The 18,212-nt window shown below is 43.8% G+C and overlaps 1 protein-coding gene across 1 annotated transcript; it reads right to left on the reverse strand.

Moving 5' to 3' along the window:
• Positions 1-301: 301 nt before the first annotated feature.
• LOC311122397 (tripartite motif-containing protein 16-like) lies at positions 302-15,736 on the reverse strand. The gene is made up of 6 exons (XM_084196762.1): positions 15,062-15,736; positions 14,556-14,651; positions 2,427-2,660; positions 2,155-2,314; positions 1,970-2,029; positions 302-1,738 (listed from the first exon to the last, which is right to left on the reverse strand). The coding sequence occupies exons 1-6, from the start codon at positions 15,656-15,658 to the stop codon at positions 1,227-1,229; spliced, it is 1,659 nt and encodes a 552-aa protein (XP_084052888.1). The 5' UTR covers positions 15,659-15,736; the 3' UTR covers positions 302-1,226.
• Between the last annotated feature and the right edge of the window lie 2,476 nt (positions 15,737-18,212).

The raw sequence follows: 18,212 nt of genomic DNA on the forward strand, positions 1-18,212 counted from the left end.
TGACAGTGAGCAAATCTCCAATCTCCACCCTATTCCCTATGTAGTGCACTACTTTTGATCTGGTCAGAAGTAGCCTAGTGCACTACGTAGGGAACAGGGTGTCATTTGGGCCAGAGACAGTAACTCCACTGGGTATGAATTGTCTCTCTATCTTATCTGTCTTCTATATGATGTTCTCCTCTCCTCCTCTCTTCTCTCCTCTATTCACTCTATTCTATCATCCACACCACATGCCAGCTTCAACTCAATCCATTTACAAGTTAAAGACACACCTTGGAATAAATAGCAAAGGAAAACTACTACTAGATGGATTTTTTTATTTCCCATCACCATGAATCATATTTAATAACTGAACAGTAGCAGACCTAACTTAATCTGTTCCTGACTCTGGATAGTGGATTAAAAAGACCATCAATCTCCAATGATATTAAAGTACAATTCTGAACATTACTGATATACTGAGTGGCAAGTAAAGATATCTGCTGGGTTTTTATTGTTTGGTTAATAGCACAACCTGCTGGACAGATTTAATGTTGCTTGACTGAGCAGTATGGGAGAATAAAAGATGCCAAACTTAGGGCCGGTTTCCCGGACATCTCCATTGAACATGCTTTTTAGTCTAGGACTAGGCTTCATCTGTGTCCGGGAAACCGGCCCATATAGTTCAATTAGCAAGTAAGTAACACTACCTGTTCCATGATACTGAGGAAAATGACATTGAGACAGAGAACCAATTGAGAAAACATTTCAATGGTTCTGAATGACAACCAAAATACATTAACAGCATACATCATGATTAATGTGAATATATAAGATTAAAACATTGCACTTAAAAAAATATGAATGCATTGAATTGTAATTCATAACATCTTCTGAAGATCAAATCAGTCAAATCATTGTACATAAAAACAGAGCAGAATGAATCATCACATCTGGGGACCATCACCACCAGCATGACTAGTATCTATGTGGACCCTACTACAGTTTAACCAGCTCAGCTATAGACTACACCAGCATGACTAGTATCTATGTGGACCCTACTACAGTTTAACCAGCTCAGCTATAGACTACACCAGCATGACTAGTATCTATGTGGACCCTACTACAGTTTAACCAGCTCAGCTATAGACTACACCAGCATGACTAGTATCTATGTGGACCCTACTACAGTTTAACCAGCTCAGCTATAGACTACACCAGCATGACTAGTATCTATGTGGACCCTACTACAGTTTAACCAACTCAGCAGTACCAGAGAGATAAAACCCAGGATAGAGGGGCTGAGTGAATGTGGTCTGGACTCTGTGGAGGAGGGTCATTGTGTCAGAGACACTGTAGAAGGACAGAGTACCTGCCTTGTGATCCAGGTACACTCCTACTCTGGAGGACTGAGGGCCTGATACTTTAGTCTCAACATTATTGTGTCTGAAACAATAACCACCACTATAACACTGTAAACTCCAGGACTTGTTATTCTGTCCAAATGCACCATCTGTCCCTGTTCTGCTGATGTCTTTATATGAGACTGCTGTATCACACCACACATTACAACTCCACTCCACCTCCCAGTAACAGCGTCCAGACAGACCCTCTCTACACAGAACCTGGTAGTTTGTGAATCTGTCTGGATGAACAGGATATGGTTGTTCTTGGCCTGTATAGGTCACCTTTCTGTTCCCTTCAGACAGCGAGAGGTGTGTGCCTGTTGTGTTTGGGTCCAGTGTGAGCTGACAGGAATCTGGGAGAAGAGCAGAGACCAATGAGGGGAGTTAGAACAATAAGTTAAGTCAGATACTGTATCTACCCTGTCTTTGATTAGAGCACAGCAGAGATCAAATCAGAGAAATATGAGGAGTCAGATAGATACCCAGTCTTTGATTAGATCTACTATTGCTATATATTTCTAGAGGGATTGTTAGGAGTGTCAGTAAAAAGAGACTGTTAGTTACTTCAGAATAAAGAGACTCACATTGTAAGAACTGTTCTCTGGTCTTGGGCTCTGGAGGCAGTACAACATCCACTATATTCACTACAGACACACAAACACATTCACAGAGAGAGGGAATGTTATCATCACACCATATTCCACATGTTTATGACTAGTAGGGAACTTTCAATGGTCTAAAGTTGATGTTCTTATTATTTTCAACACACCTGTAGAGGAGATCTTGGTCCATTCTCCTTTAAGGACGTCTTCTAGTTTCTCTCTCAGTTCAGACACAGTCTTACTCACATCTCCAAAGTACTGAAGAGGACGGACAACGATGCTGGGTAAGTCTGAAAATACACTGATACTGGAGAGAGACTGATAACTCTGGAGAGAGAGGGAGAGAGAGAGAGAGTGAGAGAGAGAGAGTGAGAGGGAGCAGAACCAAATGATTGAGAGTTTTAATTTCATATCACATGTATCAAGGCAGTTGAGTTACCTGGAGGAAATGGATGTGATCCTCTGTGTGTGAGAGCTGCTCCAGCTCAGTGCTTCTCTTCCTCAGCTCAGCTATCTCCTGCTCCAGTTGCTCCAGGAGTCCTTCAGCTTGACTCACTTGAGCCTTCTCTTGGGCTCTGATCAGCTCCTTCACCTCAGAGCGCCTTTTCTCAATGGAGCGGATCAGCTCAGTAAAGATCTTATCACTGTCCTCCACTGCTGCCTGTGCAGAGCGCTGTTAAGAGAGAGAGAGAGACTGACTTGTCTTACTTTAATGAGCCATCCTCATTACACTAACACCCCCACTCCTAAAAGCACATTGCGTGCCACCACAACCTCCACACAATCACATTATCCAGTACCCAACACCACAGTACAATACACCAACCAGCACCACATTCCAACCGTCCATCCAACCCCTCCTCTCCAGCCGTACAGGCAGCCCCCCTGAGCCCCCATACCTCATGAAACATCTCCACACTGTTGATCATTTTGTACAACTCAAACTCAACCCTAAGGCGTCAACAGTAATGGCATTACCCTGGCAACACAGAAAAAACATGATGAACAGTCTGTCATTGCAGAAAACGGACACCCCCCTCCCCAACTCCCAGGTCAACCCGAGCCAACCAGCTATTGGTGTCCAGGGCTCCATGTAATACCCTCCACTGGACGACCCCTGACCTTTCCAGCACTGGGAGCTTATAGAGCACCCTCCACCTATACCCTGCCATGCTCTCAGCCCCCACAACCCCCTGCCACTGATGCCCCTTCACTCCCACTAAGCTCAGAGTGTTAAAAGTCAGTAAGTCCTCCAGACTCTCCTGCCAGTCCCCAGTCTCTGCTGTCCCTTCAAGTGGTGGAAACGGTGGTGGCCCCTCCTCAGGCTGCTCCAGCCCTCAGTACTGCAGCATAGAAATCAGAGACCCCTGCTGTATTGAGTCTCTCCGGCCGCATGATGAAGAGCTGCTGATCCAGCCCCAAACCACCAGCCCTCCTCAACAGAGCACATGCTGGTTCCCTCCAGCCCACCTCCGTACGGTACAGTATCCTCTGTGCTGTTGAGTCAGAACGCTGCCACCCTGACCAGAAAAAATTCACTAACTTGCGCTGCAGGTCCACAAGCAGACCACCGGGGGCGTTGAGAATGGCCAATTTAAGCCATAGAGAGGATGCCACCAAGTTGTTGATGATCAGCACCGTCCCTCTGTATGCCACTTGGGAGAGGAGCCACCTCCACTTCGTCAGCCTCGACACCACCGCTTGAGAGGGACGGTGCTGATCATCCAACCACTTGGTGGCACTCCTCTCCTATGGTTAACTTGGCCATTCTCAACGCCCCCGGTGCTTGTGGACAGCCTCACTGCAGCGCGAACTTAGTGAATTTTTTCTGGTCAGGGTGGCAGCGTTCTGACTCAACAACAGAGGATACCCACCCATCAGACTCCCTCATCTCCCCACAACAGAAGTTACCCACCCATCAGACTCCCTCATCTCCCCACAACAGAAGTTACCCACCCATCAGGCTCCCTCCTCTCCCCACAACAGAAGTTACCCACCCATCAGGCTCCCTCATCTCCCCACAACAGAAGTTACCCACCCATCAGGCTCCCTCATCTCCCCACAACAGAAGTTACCCACCCATCAGACCAACGTAAACAATGGATTTTCTTGGTTTCCCCACTCTGTTTCTCCAACCCAAAAGAGCTGGGGGCAGCCATCTCTCTCAACATGGAAAAACTAGCTCTTACAAGTGATCCTTTTGAATTCTTTCATCTGAAATGAAAGCCACTAGGTCCCTGCGTAGTTCAGATAGATTATATTGTAGCCCCACCCTACCTTGCCCCACCAGCTCAGCCTCCCCCTCACGAATGAACCACTCAAGCTCCCCCAGTACTCTCCTGGCCTCTGAAGAGGAAAAATCTGTATACTGCTGACAGAAAACCTGAATCTGGGCTTTCCCTACGTCCCACCACTGACTGAGAGACTCAAACTCCCCCTTCTGCTGTTCCCACCTCTCCCAAAAGCCTTGGAAGCTTGAGCAAAAAGTGGCATTTTGTAAGAGCTTTACATTGAATTTGGTGAAACAGAGAACTGAGCCCTGTACTAGGTACATACACATTTATGAAAGTAAAGACAAGGTCATTATTTGGGCTCTAACCACTAACAACCTACCCTTACACACCTCTTTTGACATTTTAATGTTTTTGTTTGACATATTCCCCCAGTCTCTGCTGCCGTTCATGTTAAGGAAGTCTAACCGTGAAATCTCCATAAGAGGTGGGAGGGAAATCACCACAATCAGAAACCAGTAGAGAAGCCCATAAAGCCGCCATGCCAGAAAAAACCATCCATTTAAGCAGATTCTGAAGACATGCCCTTAAGAACCCATGAGCCATTTTCTCAGCCTATACCGCTTCCTGGGTGAGAGGACACTAAACCCCTCATTCTTCATCACGTGTTGTACTGACCTTACAAACCTTCCAGGATCAATCAAATAAGACTCCAGCAGAACCTTCTTTTTCCACTTTAGTCTCCATCAGGAACCTAGAAAGTTCTCTCAGCGTATATACTGGGCCCTCAGCCTGACTGGCTGTCAGCTCTGGATCCAATGAGCCATCTGAAAACGAGACCGCCTTGTCCTCCGCTCCCGCAGACTCACCTCCCCCCTCTTCCTCCTCCTCCATTGGCACGGTACCGTCCTCCTCCTCCCCAGTTTCTGCCCCCCTGCACTTCCCCCTTGATCAGTGCCTCTTCCCCAATGACAGACAATATTTCCTGGGATGAGCCCACCAAGCCTTCGCCCACCGGAGTCTCTGTTACTACAGAAACCTGCCTCAGCTCATGTAGCCCAGCTGCAACCCTCCCCACCACCGCTTTCTCTACGGCCTGCGCACCACCACTTGGCCATGCACTACTCTCCTCCCTCCTGGTACCACCACCACTTGACCCTGCTCTACTCTCCTCCTTCCTGGTACCACCACCACTTGACCCTGCTCTACTCTCCTCCTTCCTGGTACCACCACCACTTGACCCTGCTCTACTCTCCTCCCTCCTGGACCACCACCACTTGACCCTGCTCTACTCTCCTCCTTCCTGGTACCACCACCACTTGACCCTGCTCTACTCTCCTCCCTCCTGGTACCACCACCACTTGACCCTGCTCTACTCTACTCCCTCCTGGTACCACCACCACTTGACCCTGCTCTACTCTCCTCCCTCCTGGACCACCACCACTTGACCCTGCTCTACTCTCCTCCTTCCTGGTACCACCACCACTTGACCCTGCTCTACTCTCCTCCCTCCTGGTACCACCACCACTTGACCCTGCTCTACTCTACTCCCTCCTGGTACCACCACCACTTGACCCTGCTCTACTCTCCTCCTTCCTGGTACCACCACCACTTGACCCTGCTCTACTCTCCTCCCTCCTGGTACCACCACCACTTGACCCTGCTCTACTCTCCCCCCTCCTGGTACCCCCACCACCTGAACCTGCTCTAATCTCCTCCTTCCTGGTACCACCACCACTTGACCCTGCTCTACTCTCCTCCCTCCTGGTACCACCACCACATGACCCTGCTCTACTCTCCTCCCTCCTGGTACCACCACCACATGACCCTGCTCTACTCTCCTCCTGGTACCACCACCACTTGACCCTGCTCTACTCTCCTCCCTCCTGGTACCACCACCACTTGACCCTGCTCTCCTCTCCTCCTTCCTGGTACCACCACCACTTGACCCTGCTCTACTCTCCTCCTTCCTGGTACCACCACCACTTGATCCTGCACTACTCTCCTCCCTCCTGGTACCACCACCACTTGACCCTGCTCTACTCTCCTCCCTCCTGGTACCACCACCACTTGACCCTGCTCTACTCTCCTCCCTCCTGGTACCACCACCACTTGACCCTGCTCTACTCTCCTCCCAGCCTCTGCCCCCTGAGTCCTAGTAGGCTGGACAACAGAACAAGTCAAAATTCACTGAAGGCTGTAAAACGGCCAAAGAGCATTGGCTGAGCTGGAACACTAGCCTGAGGCCAAAGCAAATGAATTGAAGCGAACCATCACTGAGCCTCTTCTGACTGGAATGATCCTTAGAATTCAATTTTCCCTAAATGGCACCAAAAAATGTCTACCTTTTTATTTCACCACTACAATCTGTTCTTAGGACGAAACAGAAAAAAATAAGTAATAAATAATAACTGGTGTAGAAAGTAAACATCCACACCTCGATGGTGCCAAGTGTGCTTATATCTGCATTACCAGGAAGTAGGACTTTTTTTAAACTTCTGACTATTTCTGGTCTAGCGATCGATGACAGCAGAGTACACTGCCCAACCTGATGTCGTTAGAAAGAGGAGATTATCCTGATTAAAATGGAGTCTGACTTGAAATATACCATTGTGAGATATTTTGTGAAATAAAGAGACATACCTATATTTCCCCTAAAGGAAACAATGGGACGACCTCAGAGCTCCAGGAGTACATGTTGTTTTTGGGACGTTTTAACTACCAGCAATACGCTGCCCAAACTTACTTCATTAGAAATAATAGGTTATCTTGATTAAAATGATGTAGAACTTCAAACCGTTAAAATTAATACATATATTTGACATAATTGGTGAAATAGACAGACATGTCCCTATTTCCCCAAAACAATGGCAGTCTGAAAGTTCTAAGAGCAGTCTTTTATTTAACCAGTTTACCATTTATCTACGACCATTTGCCTTTTTGTGGATTGTTTACATTTAGTTTACATTTACATGTGAGTCATTTAGCAGACGCTCTTAATCTAGCGGTTAAGAGCGTTGGGCAGTAATCGAAAGGTGGCTGGTTCAAATCCCTGAGTGGGTTGAGTTACTGACGTGATCTTCCTGTCTGGGTTGGCGCCCCCCCCCCCCTTGGTTTGTGCTGTGGTGGAGACCTCTGTGGGCTATACTCGGCCTTGTCTCAGGATTGTAAGTTGGTGGTTGGGGATATCCCTCTAGTGGTGCGGGGGCTGTGCTTTGGCGGAGTGGGTGGGGTTATATCCTTCCTGTTTGGCCCTGTCCGGGGGTTTCTTCGGATGGGGCCACAGTGTCTCCGGACCGCTCCTGTCTCAGCCTCCAGTATTTATGCTGCAGTAGTTTATGTGTCGGGGGGCTGGGGTTAGTTGGTTATACCTGGAGTACTTCTCCTGTCTTATCCAGTGTCCTGTGTGAATTTAAGTATGCTCTCTCTAATTCTCTCGTTCTCTCTTTCTCTCTGAGAACCTGAGCCCTAGGACCATACGTCAGGACTACCGGGCATGATGACACCCTGCTGCCCCCAGTCCGCCTGGCCTTGCTGCTATTCCAGTTTCAACTGTTCTGCCTGCGGCTACGAAACCCCTACCTGTCCCAGACCTGCTGTTTTCAACTCTAAATGATCGGCTATGAAAAGCCAACTGAGAGACCTGAGCCCTAGGACCATACGTCGGGACTACCGGCCGTGGTGACTCCTTGCTATCCCCAGTCCGCCTGGCCTTGCTGCTATTCCAGTTTAAACTGTTCTGCCTGCGGTTATGGAACCCCTACCTGTCCCAGACCTGCTGTTTTAAACTCTAATGATCGGCTATGAAAAGCCAACTGAGATTTATTCCTGATTATTATTTGACCATGCTTGTCACTTATGAACATTTTTGAACATCTTGGCATGGTTCTGTTATAATCTCCACCCGGCACAGCCAGAAGAGGACTGGCCACCCCTCATAGCCTGGTTCCTCTCTAGGTTTCTTCCTAGGTTTTGCCTTTCTAGGGAGTTTTTCCTAGCCACCGTGCTTCTACACCTGCATTACTAGCTGTTTGGGGTTTTAGGCTGGGTTTCTGTACAGCACTTCGAGATATTAGCTGATGTAAGAAGGGCTATATAAAATAAAATTGATTGATTGATTGATTGACTAGGTGAGAAATCTGTACCCTTGTACATCGACAGATTTAGGCACTTAACCCTAGTCGTTCTGGATAAGAGCGTCTGCTCAATGACTCACATGTGAATGTAAACTAGGCCTCTGTGAAAGCGTGGCAATAACTTATTAACTTTTCATTATTCCCAGACAGACTCCTCTGAAGGCAGGCAGGCAGCACACTCCTGAAAACTAACTGCTCAGCAAAGCAAAGGCTCTTTGGAGAGCTACCAGATTTATATAAAAAGCTCATTTTCAGTGTGTGTCCAGTGTCTGTTTATATGTTAAGGGGGTGTTACTTTGGCAGATAATGTCACCCATCTAAATATATATATATTATTTTTTAGATAATTAACTAAATGTATGGTGTTTTTGGTTTATGTCAGTTTCATTGTTTGTTATGCTATGAATTGTTATTTTATGGTTGTAAGTGATCAAATGAACTAGAACATTTTATATTTAGCAATTTTGAGTAATTACTACTTTAGTAAGGATACACTTAGTAAGGATATATACTTTATTCAGTACTACTGCAGTTGCTAAATAATTCCAATAGATGGCAGCATAAGACCATGAATGACAGCATAAGAACCTCACAGGAAAACTCCTGCCTGAGCTTTTTACTGTCCCTTTCCACACTGCTAACGCAAGAGGAAGGACTGAAAACACATTACTGTGAAGTAATATAATGATGAGTCATGTTTATTATTACCTGTTTTTATGCTCATGTTTTAAAATTATACCTCATTACTATAACGATTATCAAAAAGCGTGAACATTAATTCAGTCACCTCTGGTCGACAAAAATGTATTTTTCTAGTACATTCATTGTCAAATTCATCAACCAGCACAGAGCCACTCTGCCTTCTCGAACAAGTAGTCAACTCAACAAGCCCCGCAAAAAGCTTGTGCCGTCAGCGGCAGCGAGCACTCTGCCTTCTAGCACAAGCCAGGGGCATGTTGAGGTAAATTTTCTAACCGCGATGGTTGCATGATTTATTGGTGGGCTGGAATATATGAGATATTAAGATGATGTCATAATGCATGTTTACTAGGGTTGAGGTTAGCGCATCTGACTAGTGATTATTTGGCCAGGGTTCAATACCTGCTAGAGTTAATATTTTGTTGCTCTCCCAAAAGCAACACAGGCCTAATACGAGATATATAGCTAACTGTAAAGTAATGAGTGACCTTTTTAGAAAATCATAGGACATAGTCTTTGGTTGCATGCTATTTTATGCTTGTAGCCTATAACTGATGCTTCATGGTCTTATGCAGCCATCTATTGGAAATATTTAGCAATTAAAAGTTATTAATTCACGTAAAGACATTGGTGAGGCAGCTGAGAAATAAAGTGTATTTTTCTTATTAATTCTGGAGATCAGTCTCAAACCAGCCCCACCTATGACATGCCAATTGCTGGACTTTCACATAGAGGTTACTAGGTCACACCCAGTTCAAACCACATTTAAAAAATAAAACAAATGTGTTGTTTATCAAGTGTTCTGCCTTGCAATAATACCTATAATAAAATGACTAATAAAGGTTACATAGGTTTTATTAAAAAAATAACAATAAATGCTATTTAGTACTATAATGGTATTTACTAACATAAAATTATTACTAAAATAAGTTCTCAACGTGTTCTAGGCTACCCTCCCCTAGAATTAGGGTTAGGGGTTAGAGTTAAGGCTAAAATAGGTTATAAGTAGGGTTAGAGTTTCTGTATAGCACTTTGTGACATCTGCTGATGTAAAAAGGACTTTATAAACACATTTGATTGATTGTTAGGTTTAGGGTGTTTAAAGCAAAAAACTGTATGGGTTATAGCTCTCTTGCTCCTCCCTTTGGCCTTCTGTGGGTACTACATACCTCATTCACAACACTTGCTAGGCTCATAATCTGAGGTAGCAACTGTGTTAGATCTATAAATCAATAAGCTACACCTATCCATTTAGTTTACAACTCAGTGAACCTGCGCAGCATTCGCTCAATTTGATGCCTACTAACAAACAAATTACCCAGCAACAATTTAGAAACAATAAATCGTACAATTATTTTGTAAAAATGTATTTATTTAAAAAATGTCTGGCTGTTTAAATCGGCTACATCTTGAAAAAGGAGGACAGGAATGCGTTCTGTTTAGGTTTTACACCTTTTTATGAAAATAATATGGTTAACCATCGCTAGCACTGTGGGCAGGGGCGGTGTGTTCATTAGGGCGATATGGGCGACGCACTGCCAAACGGGAAAAGGAAGGGATTTTTTTTCTAATCAATTATATCACAGCAACATTAGTTATCAGTGTTCTAATCTAGACGTCTGATCTGCCACTAAATGTCCAATCAGGCTAAAATCGTACTTCAAATGGCCCCGCCCCCTTTGGGGCGATTTCAGTCAGGTTGAAAATCGCCCAGAAGTCTCTCATAGCCTGTCATGTAAAATCTTTTTTTTTCAAATATCAGAGCTTTCAATACAATCTCTATGGGTTTCTGAGGGCTTGCACTTACGCGCTTTCGTCATACGTAACATAACCATGAACGTAACTAAGAAAAGAGCGGGTAGCAGCGTCAATCAATTCACGTACTACTATCGAGATGGCTAGCCTTCAGTGCAACTCGATTGTCTCTTTGAAAGAAGTTCACATCAAAGACCATTCAAAACGAGCTACTGTAACTGGAGTGTATGCTAGCGGTCATGAGGGAACATATTGTCTCAATCGCCAGTGTGCTTTTGGAGAGACTGAACGGTCTTTTTGCCATTCAATGGGCCAGGAACGTCTGAATGCACTGGCCATGCTTTCCATGGAGAGGGAACTAGTCCTCAGCATGCCTGATTTCAATGAGAAAGTCATTGACCGCTTTGCTGCATTGAAAGAGAGAAGAGAACAGTTTCAGTACAAGTAATGTAGCCTCTCTCTCTCTTTGTCCCTCCCTGTCTGTCTCTTTAACACACACACGCCCAAATCAGTTCACAGTTGATGTTGTTTAAAATAGTTATTTTTCATTTTAAAAAAAGTTAAAAAATAATAATAATCTTCATTTTTACAAATCTATACAATTGGCCAGAATATGGTTGTTCATATTTACAAATCTATACAATTGGCCAGAATATGGTTGTTCATTTTTACAAAGCCATACAGATAGCTGTGTTTACCTTTTCTAGAAATTATTTTCAAATTCTGTTTTCAGGCAAAATGTCTATCACTGTTCATTTTCACAAATCTATACAAGAGGGCAGAATATGGAAGTCTATAAAAATTTCTTATTACCAATAACTTGCATCAATGTTTTCAGTAGCCTCTATCAAAAGCTCCTGCTTGCTTGTTGTGAATTATGCTCAGGTGCACATATTTCCAATTCAACCATGAGGCAAAAAATGTGGTAAAAGCTCTTGTTGATCCTGCAATCTGAACAAATACCAAGATGCTGTATTTTCAGCTGATATTTCATTTGTTTATGGAAATGCATATTGTTTATGCAGTGTTGAGGAATGTGAAAGAACACCCTTGATTATTTTTACAGTGATAACTTATTTTGCTTTTGTAAGCCAACACTTTTGAGATCAGTCAATAAATGCTTCTGGCATTGACTTATATGCTGCCCCTGTCTTCATGTTGTTGCTGGACATATCTTTTTTTAAATGTGTGTAGGTCACCTAAATCATCAGAAAAATTGCCCCCCCTGAGAATTTTTTCAGGAGCCGCCACTGACTGTGGGTCACCACAAGGTGTACCCAGGTGAACAGTGAGTTTGCTCACCAAGTAGTCATAACCTTGTTAATAATAAGTTACCTGAGGTAAAGCTACAATGTTAATACGGGCTGGTCTCATTACCAGCCCATAATAGTGAAGCTGGCATTGTGACGCAGAACAATGGGCTGGGAATAGAACTTTCATTAGGCGAGTTGGTGCCACAGAGCTCAATACAACTAATAGGAGCTGGCAGGGTGAAACATGCCCTATCATTTCTAAACTACGGCAAGCATCTGGGACATATGGTAATATTATGAAACTGGGCTCCATGGCGGATGCAATGAAGTAGTTTTATCAGAAAAAGGCGTTCAAAATGTATTGTGTCCAGCCTAGTCCTAGCCCCCGCTGCCGGCTGGTCGCGCTTGTCTGCACTAGCATTATGTCCTACATCCCCACACTAGAAACACCCAAAACTAACTGCTAGCAAACTCTGCGTTCCACCCCTCCCCTGCGTAACCTTGAAGTTTGTTAAGAAACAAACACTTGTCTACGAAAAGTTAAATTTTTAATGGATTCCGCTTGGCACCCAGCCGAGAGCACACGAAAACCACTTGCAAATTTACCAAAACTAACCAACTACTTGCGGTCTGTTCGTAAGTAATAAACGGAGGCTGGACTATAATATAAATCCATTATACTTTGTGACACAAAATGGGAAAAGGGGAAATTATAATAATACAGAAAAACACCCTTCCAACTAACCCTACTCATTAAATACCCACTACCCCATTCCACTACTTTGACCCTATCTGCTCCTGCACCATGCCAACGGCCTGGGAGGACAGGAAACCACAACTCAACACACCCTGTAACTCTTCTGAAGTCTAATCTTGTATGCCCAAATACTACTCTGCAGCTGCCACCACAATATCTATTTTCTTTTTTTTACGTTCCATTTCTGCTGTACAGTTGATAACCATTGCTATGAACGCTAAGAAGCTAACTTTACTAAAGCATATATCACTCGTTGGCCTATCCCTCTGTGCTGGCACAGATCTACTACTCACAGGGATCCTCTCAGGATCTCTCACCCTTGACCCATCCTCCTCTACTTCCTTCACTGTCTCAGCATATGACACCTTCTGCACTACTCTGACTCTAGCCACCTCAACCTGCCTCTCTCGCACCGGACACTTCAGATCCCCAGCAACATGGGTATCCCAACAGTTGACACACAACTTTATCCACCGAAACTACACAATCCTCAATCCCATGCCCTCCTGCACACTTCCCACATCTTGGAATCTCCCTCCTACAAACTGCTGCAACATGACCATAAACGTTGCACCTGAATCAGCACAGTGGATTCGGCACAAAGTTCTAACATGATAACTGATATATCCTACCATGACTTTGTCGGGTAAAGATTCAAAACTCAAAAGGACTGACAGTGACTCCTCTGTTTCACCACGCTCACCACCGGGTCTGTGTTGCACCAAACGGCAGGCATCACAAACACCAGGAATTTTCAACTTCAATTGCTCCACTTCTACACTTAACGCTACCCCAGAAATCACTCCTTTCAATGGTGCCCTGTTCCTAAGAGCAAAGCAAGAAACAGATCTTGACCCAAGTTGCGTGACACGGAGCGCCCACTCCCTCTGGTCAGAAAAAACACAAACAAATATCACAAGTCCACTACAGGTTACCTTCACTGATTCAACTGCACCCAACTCCTTTCCCACCCACCCTGAAACCACAAATGGATCTGCCAAAAGGAATGGATCCACTTTGTCCTACAATGTAACTCCTACTGCACCAGATTCTTCTTTATCATGTCCATTGATGCCAGGCTCTGGTTCTGAGCTCTTCACCACACCTTCTACCTCACTTAACTCTCCCTCATTCATTTCCATTTCACCTCCAGAACTCAGTCTGGCGAATGGCTCACTCTGTTTGCACTTGAATTATAACATTTGAAAGTCTCTATTCCATTGAAACTTTTGTGAGTGTAATGTTTACTGTTAATTTCTGGTGGTTTATTTCATTTTTGTTTAGTATCTATTTCACTTGCTGTGGCAATGTAAACATGTTTCCCATGCCAATAAAGCCATTTGAATTCAATTGAATTGAGAGAGAGAGAGAGAGAGAGAGAGAGAGAGAGAGAGAGAGAGAGGGCTCCATGTTAATGTATAGGGGACATGAGTCGGTCATGGTTACTCATGGTTATGTGATGAGGTAGCCCCGCCTTCGACTTCAAAATCAGTGTCGGCCCTCAGCCCAATAGGGAATGTCCTCTTGGTGTAACGGTCAAGATGTTGTTTTCTCCCTCAGTAGACCCGGGTTCATATCCCACCGGTTACATTAAGCAGTCTATTCTCTGAAAGGGGTCCAGACAGCCTGTTCCCAACAGTGGAGCCAGTGGGATTGGAGACGGGCCCCTCTCTCTCTCTCTCTCTGACTGGAGGAGAGAAGTGAAATGGTGTGTCTCCTCTGGTCAACAATACTCACCTTGAGAGACTCCACAGCCTGTTGGAGCTCCTTCAGGTCCTTCTCTCTCTCCTGGAATCTCTGCTGGACTTTCTGCTGACTCATCCCCAGCTGCCTCTGTGGAGAATCACTCTTCAATGAGCTATCAAGCTTTATTTGTCCAGTAGATCAATAGTATAGTAATGGGACATAGGGCACATTGAAGATAGGGATTAAAATGTTGAGGAAGTGTCTGTGTGAAATGATATTATTACGTTGTTATGTGAATTATTATAGTTTTAACAGTGCACAAAACAGGGGAGATGATTGGGTGTTTGATAACGAATGATAATGGCGTTTGACTTTAGAAAATGGTGATACATTTGGAGAATCTGGGTTAGCATATCTATATAATCAAGGTTTGTGTTCATATTTGTTCTGCTGAGGATTGATTTCATTTGAATGATCTCATATTCAAACAGCCTTAGTTCCTACTGTAATTATTATTTGTTTATCAGACAGTCACCAACAAGTTGTTCTGGTCTTACCTGTTTCTCAGTCCTCTCTGCTGCAGCTGACACTGTATCATGGCCTTTATGTTCATCCATCACACACAGCAGACAGATACACTGCTGTTCGGTACGACAGAAAACCTCCAGCAGTTTGTCATGATGAGAGCAGATCTTCTCCTGTAGTTGTGCGGTGGCTTTGACCAGCTTGTGCTTCTTGAAAGCAGGAGATTCATAGTGAGGTTGGAGGTGAGTCTCACAGTAAGAGGCCAGACACCCCAGACAGGACATGAGGGCTTTCCGCTTTCTGGTCCCAGTGCAGACATCACACGCCACATCTCCAGGTCCAGCATAGCACAGAGCAGGAGGGGGAGCAGCCTGGAGTCCTGTCTTCTTCAGTTTCTCCACCAACTCAGCCAACATGTTATTTTTCCTCAGATTAGGCCTTGGAGTGAAGGTCTCTCTGCACTGAGGACAGCTATAGACCCCTTTCAGAACATCCTGATCCCAGCAGCCCTCAATACAGCTTCTACAGTAACTGTGTCCACAGGGGATAGCCACCGGCTCCTTCAGTAGATCCAGACAGACAGAACAACAGAACTGGTCCTGGTCGAGCAGAACTCCCTGCTGAGCCATTTGGACGGTTGTTCACTCTCACACAGACAGACGACACAGAGAATCAGATAAGTTTCGTTTCCACAGAAGAGAGTTTGTGGGAGGGGGAGGGACTTCCTGGTTCTACCAGAGGGGTGGGGTTAGAGGGAGGGAGGGGTTAGAGAGAGAGATAGAGAGAGAGAGAGACAGAGAGAGAGAGAGAGAGAGAGAGGGAGAGGGAGAGGGAGAGAGAGAGAGAGAGAGAGAGAGAGAGAGAGAGAGAGAGAGAGAGAGAGAGAGAGAGAGAGAGAGAGAGAGAGGGAGAGAGAGAGGGAGAGAGAGAGAGAGAGAGAGAGAGAATGATGTAACACTTTACATTACAGTGTGTTTATTGGTGTGTAATTATTCCTGTTAGTCCAGTGGTGTAAAAGTACTGTGATGCCTCATTCTTCCACTGTACTAGCAGCAGTAACCCTAGCCAGTAATAAGGCTACTGGAATGGAAAGTGGTACAGGAAATATAAAGGAAGGATTTATACATGTCATCTATGATATACTCTATGTAATGATATGTCTATGTCTTCTAGATGGTGTTCTATACTGTATGTAATGATATGTCTATGTCTTCTATATGGTGTTCTATACTGTATGTAATGATATGTCTATGTCTTCTATATGGTGTTCTATACTGTATGTAATGATATGTCTATGTCTTCTAGATGGTGTTCTATACTGTATGTAATGATATGTCTATGTCTTCTATATGGTGTTCTATACTGTATGTAATGATATGTCTATGTCTTCTAGATGGTGTTCTATACTGTATGTAATGATATGTCTATGTCTTCTATATGGTGTTCTATACTCTATGTAATGATATGTCTATGTCTTCTAGATGGTGTTCTATACTCTATGTAATGATATGTCTATGTCTTCTAGATGGTGTTCTGTACTGTATGTAATGATATGTCTATGTCTTCTATATGGTGTTCTATACTGTATGTAATGATATGTCTATGTCTTCTATATGGTGTTCTATACTGTATGTAATGATATGTCTATGTCTTCTATATGGTGTTCTATACTGTATGTAATGATATGTCTATGTCTTCTATATGGTGTTCTATACTGTATGTAATGATATGTCTATGTCTTCTAGATGGTGTTCTATACTGTATTAAATGATATGTCTATGTCTTCTAGATGGTGTTCTATACTGTATGTAATGATATGTCTATGTCTTCTAGATGGTGTTCTATACTGTATGTAATGATATGTCTATGTCTTCTAGATGGTGTTCTATACTGTATGTAATGATATGTCTTTGTCTTCTATATGGTGATCTATACTGTATGTAATGATATGTCTATGTCTTCTATATGGTGTTCTATACTGTATGTAATGATATGTCTATGTCTTCTATATGGTGTTCTATACTCTATGTAATGATATGTCTATGTCTTCTATATGGTGTTCTATACTGTATGTAATGATATGTCTATGTCTTCTAGATGGTGTTCTATACTGTATGTAATGATATGTCTATGTCTTCTAGATGGTGTTCTATACTGTATGTAATGATATGTCTATGTCTTCTAGATGGTGTTCTATACTGTATGTAATGATATGTCTATGTCTTCTAGATCTTCTCCACCACTTCAGCCAACATGTTATTTTTCCTCAGATTAGGCCTTGGAGTGAAGGTCTCTCTGCACTGAGGACAGCTATAGACCCCTTTCAGAACATCCTGATCCCAGCAGTCCTCAATACAGCTTCTACAGTAACTGTGTCCACAGGGGATAGTGACCGGCTCCTTCAGTAGATCCAGACAGACAGAACAACAGAACTGGTCCTGGTCCAGCAGAACTCCCTGCTGAGCCATTTGGACGGTTGTTCACTCTCACACAGACAGACGACACAGAGACTCAGATCAGTTTTGTTTCCTCAGAAGTGAGTTTTTGGGAGGGGAGGGACTTCCTGGTTCTGCCAGATAGGTGAGGTTAGAGGGAGGGAGGGAGGGGGGGATAGAGAGAGAACTGCGTTCAACGTGGAGAGGGAGACAAATATTTTAGTTTCTAGGTTAGGGCCCTTCATTTGGAATAAATCTAACAAATATGAGTTGTTAGAATATATAAAGGGTAACAGTTCCTATGAAGTACATATTATAATTATTTTAATAAGCTTCATAATGCCTTATAATACACTTATGTGTTATAACACTGATTATAAGTGTCTATAATAATTCATAAGTGGTTGTAATGGGGGGGTTTGATATTGATACAATATACTGTAGTTTAAATGAATACTGTATGTATTGACTGATCATTGAGAATGAGGTAATACTTTACATTACAGTGTGGTTATTACTGTTAGGCCTAGGGTCACGGTTAGAGTTACTACATTCAGCAGTAACCCTAACCCTAGCCATATCTAGGACTAAAAAGAGAAGATGTTTTATAATCAGAGTTCTTTGTATCTCTTCTTAGTCAGACAGAAACCCCCCACATCTTATAGGTCGACGAGGTTATGAACATATCCAATTAATTGTTTCTCGTTCCAGACGAAATGAAACTGCCTTTCAGCAGGAAAAGCTTCTC

This window comes from Coregonus lavaretus, assembly GCF_964263955.1.
Source record: "Coregonus lavaretus genome assembly, contig: HAP1_SCAFFOLD_2869, whole genome shotgun sequence".
NCBI lineage: Eukaryota > Metazoa > Chordata > Actinopteri > Salmoniformes > Salmonidae > Coregonus > Coregonus lavaretus.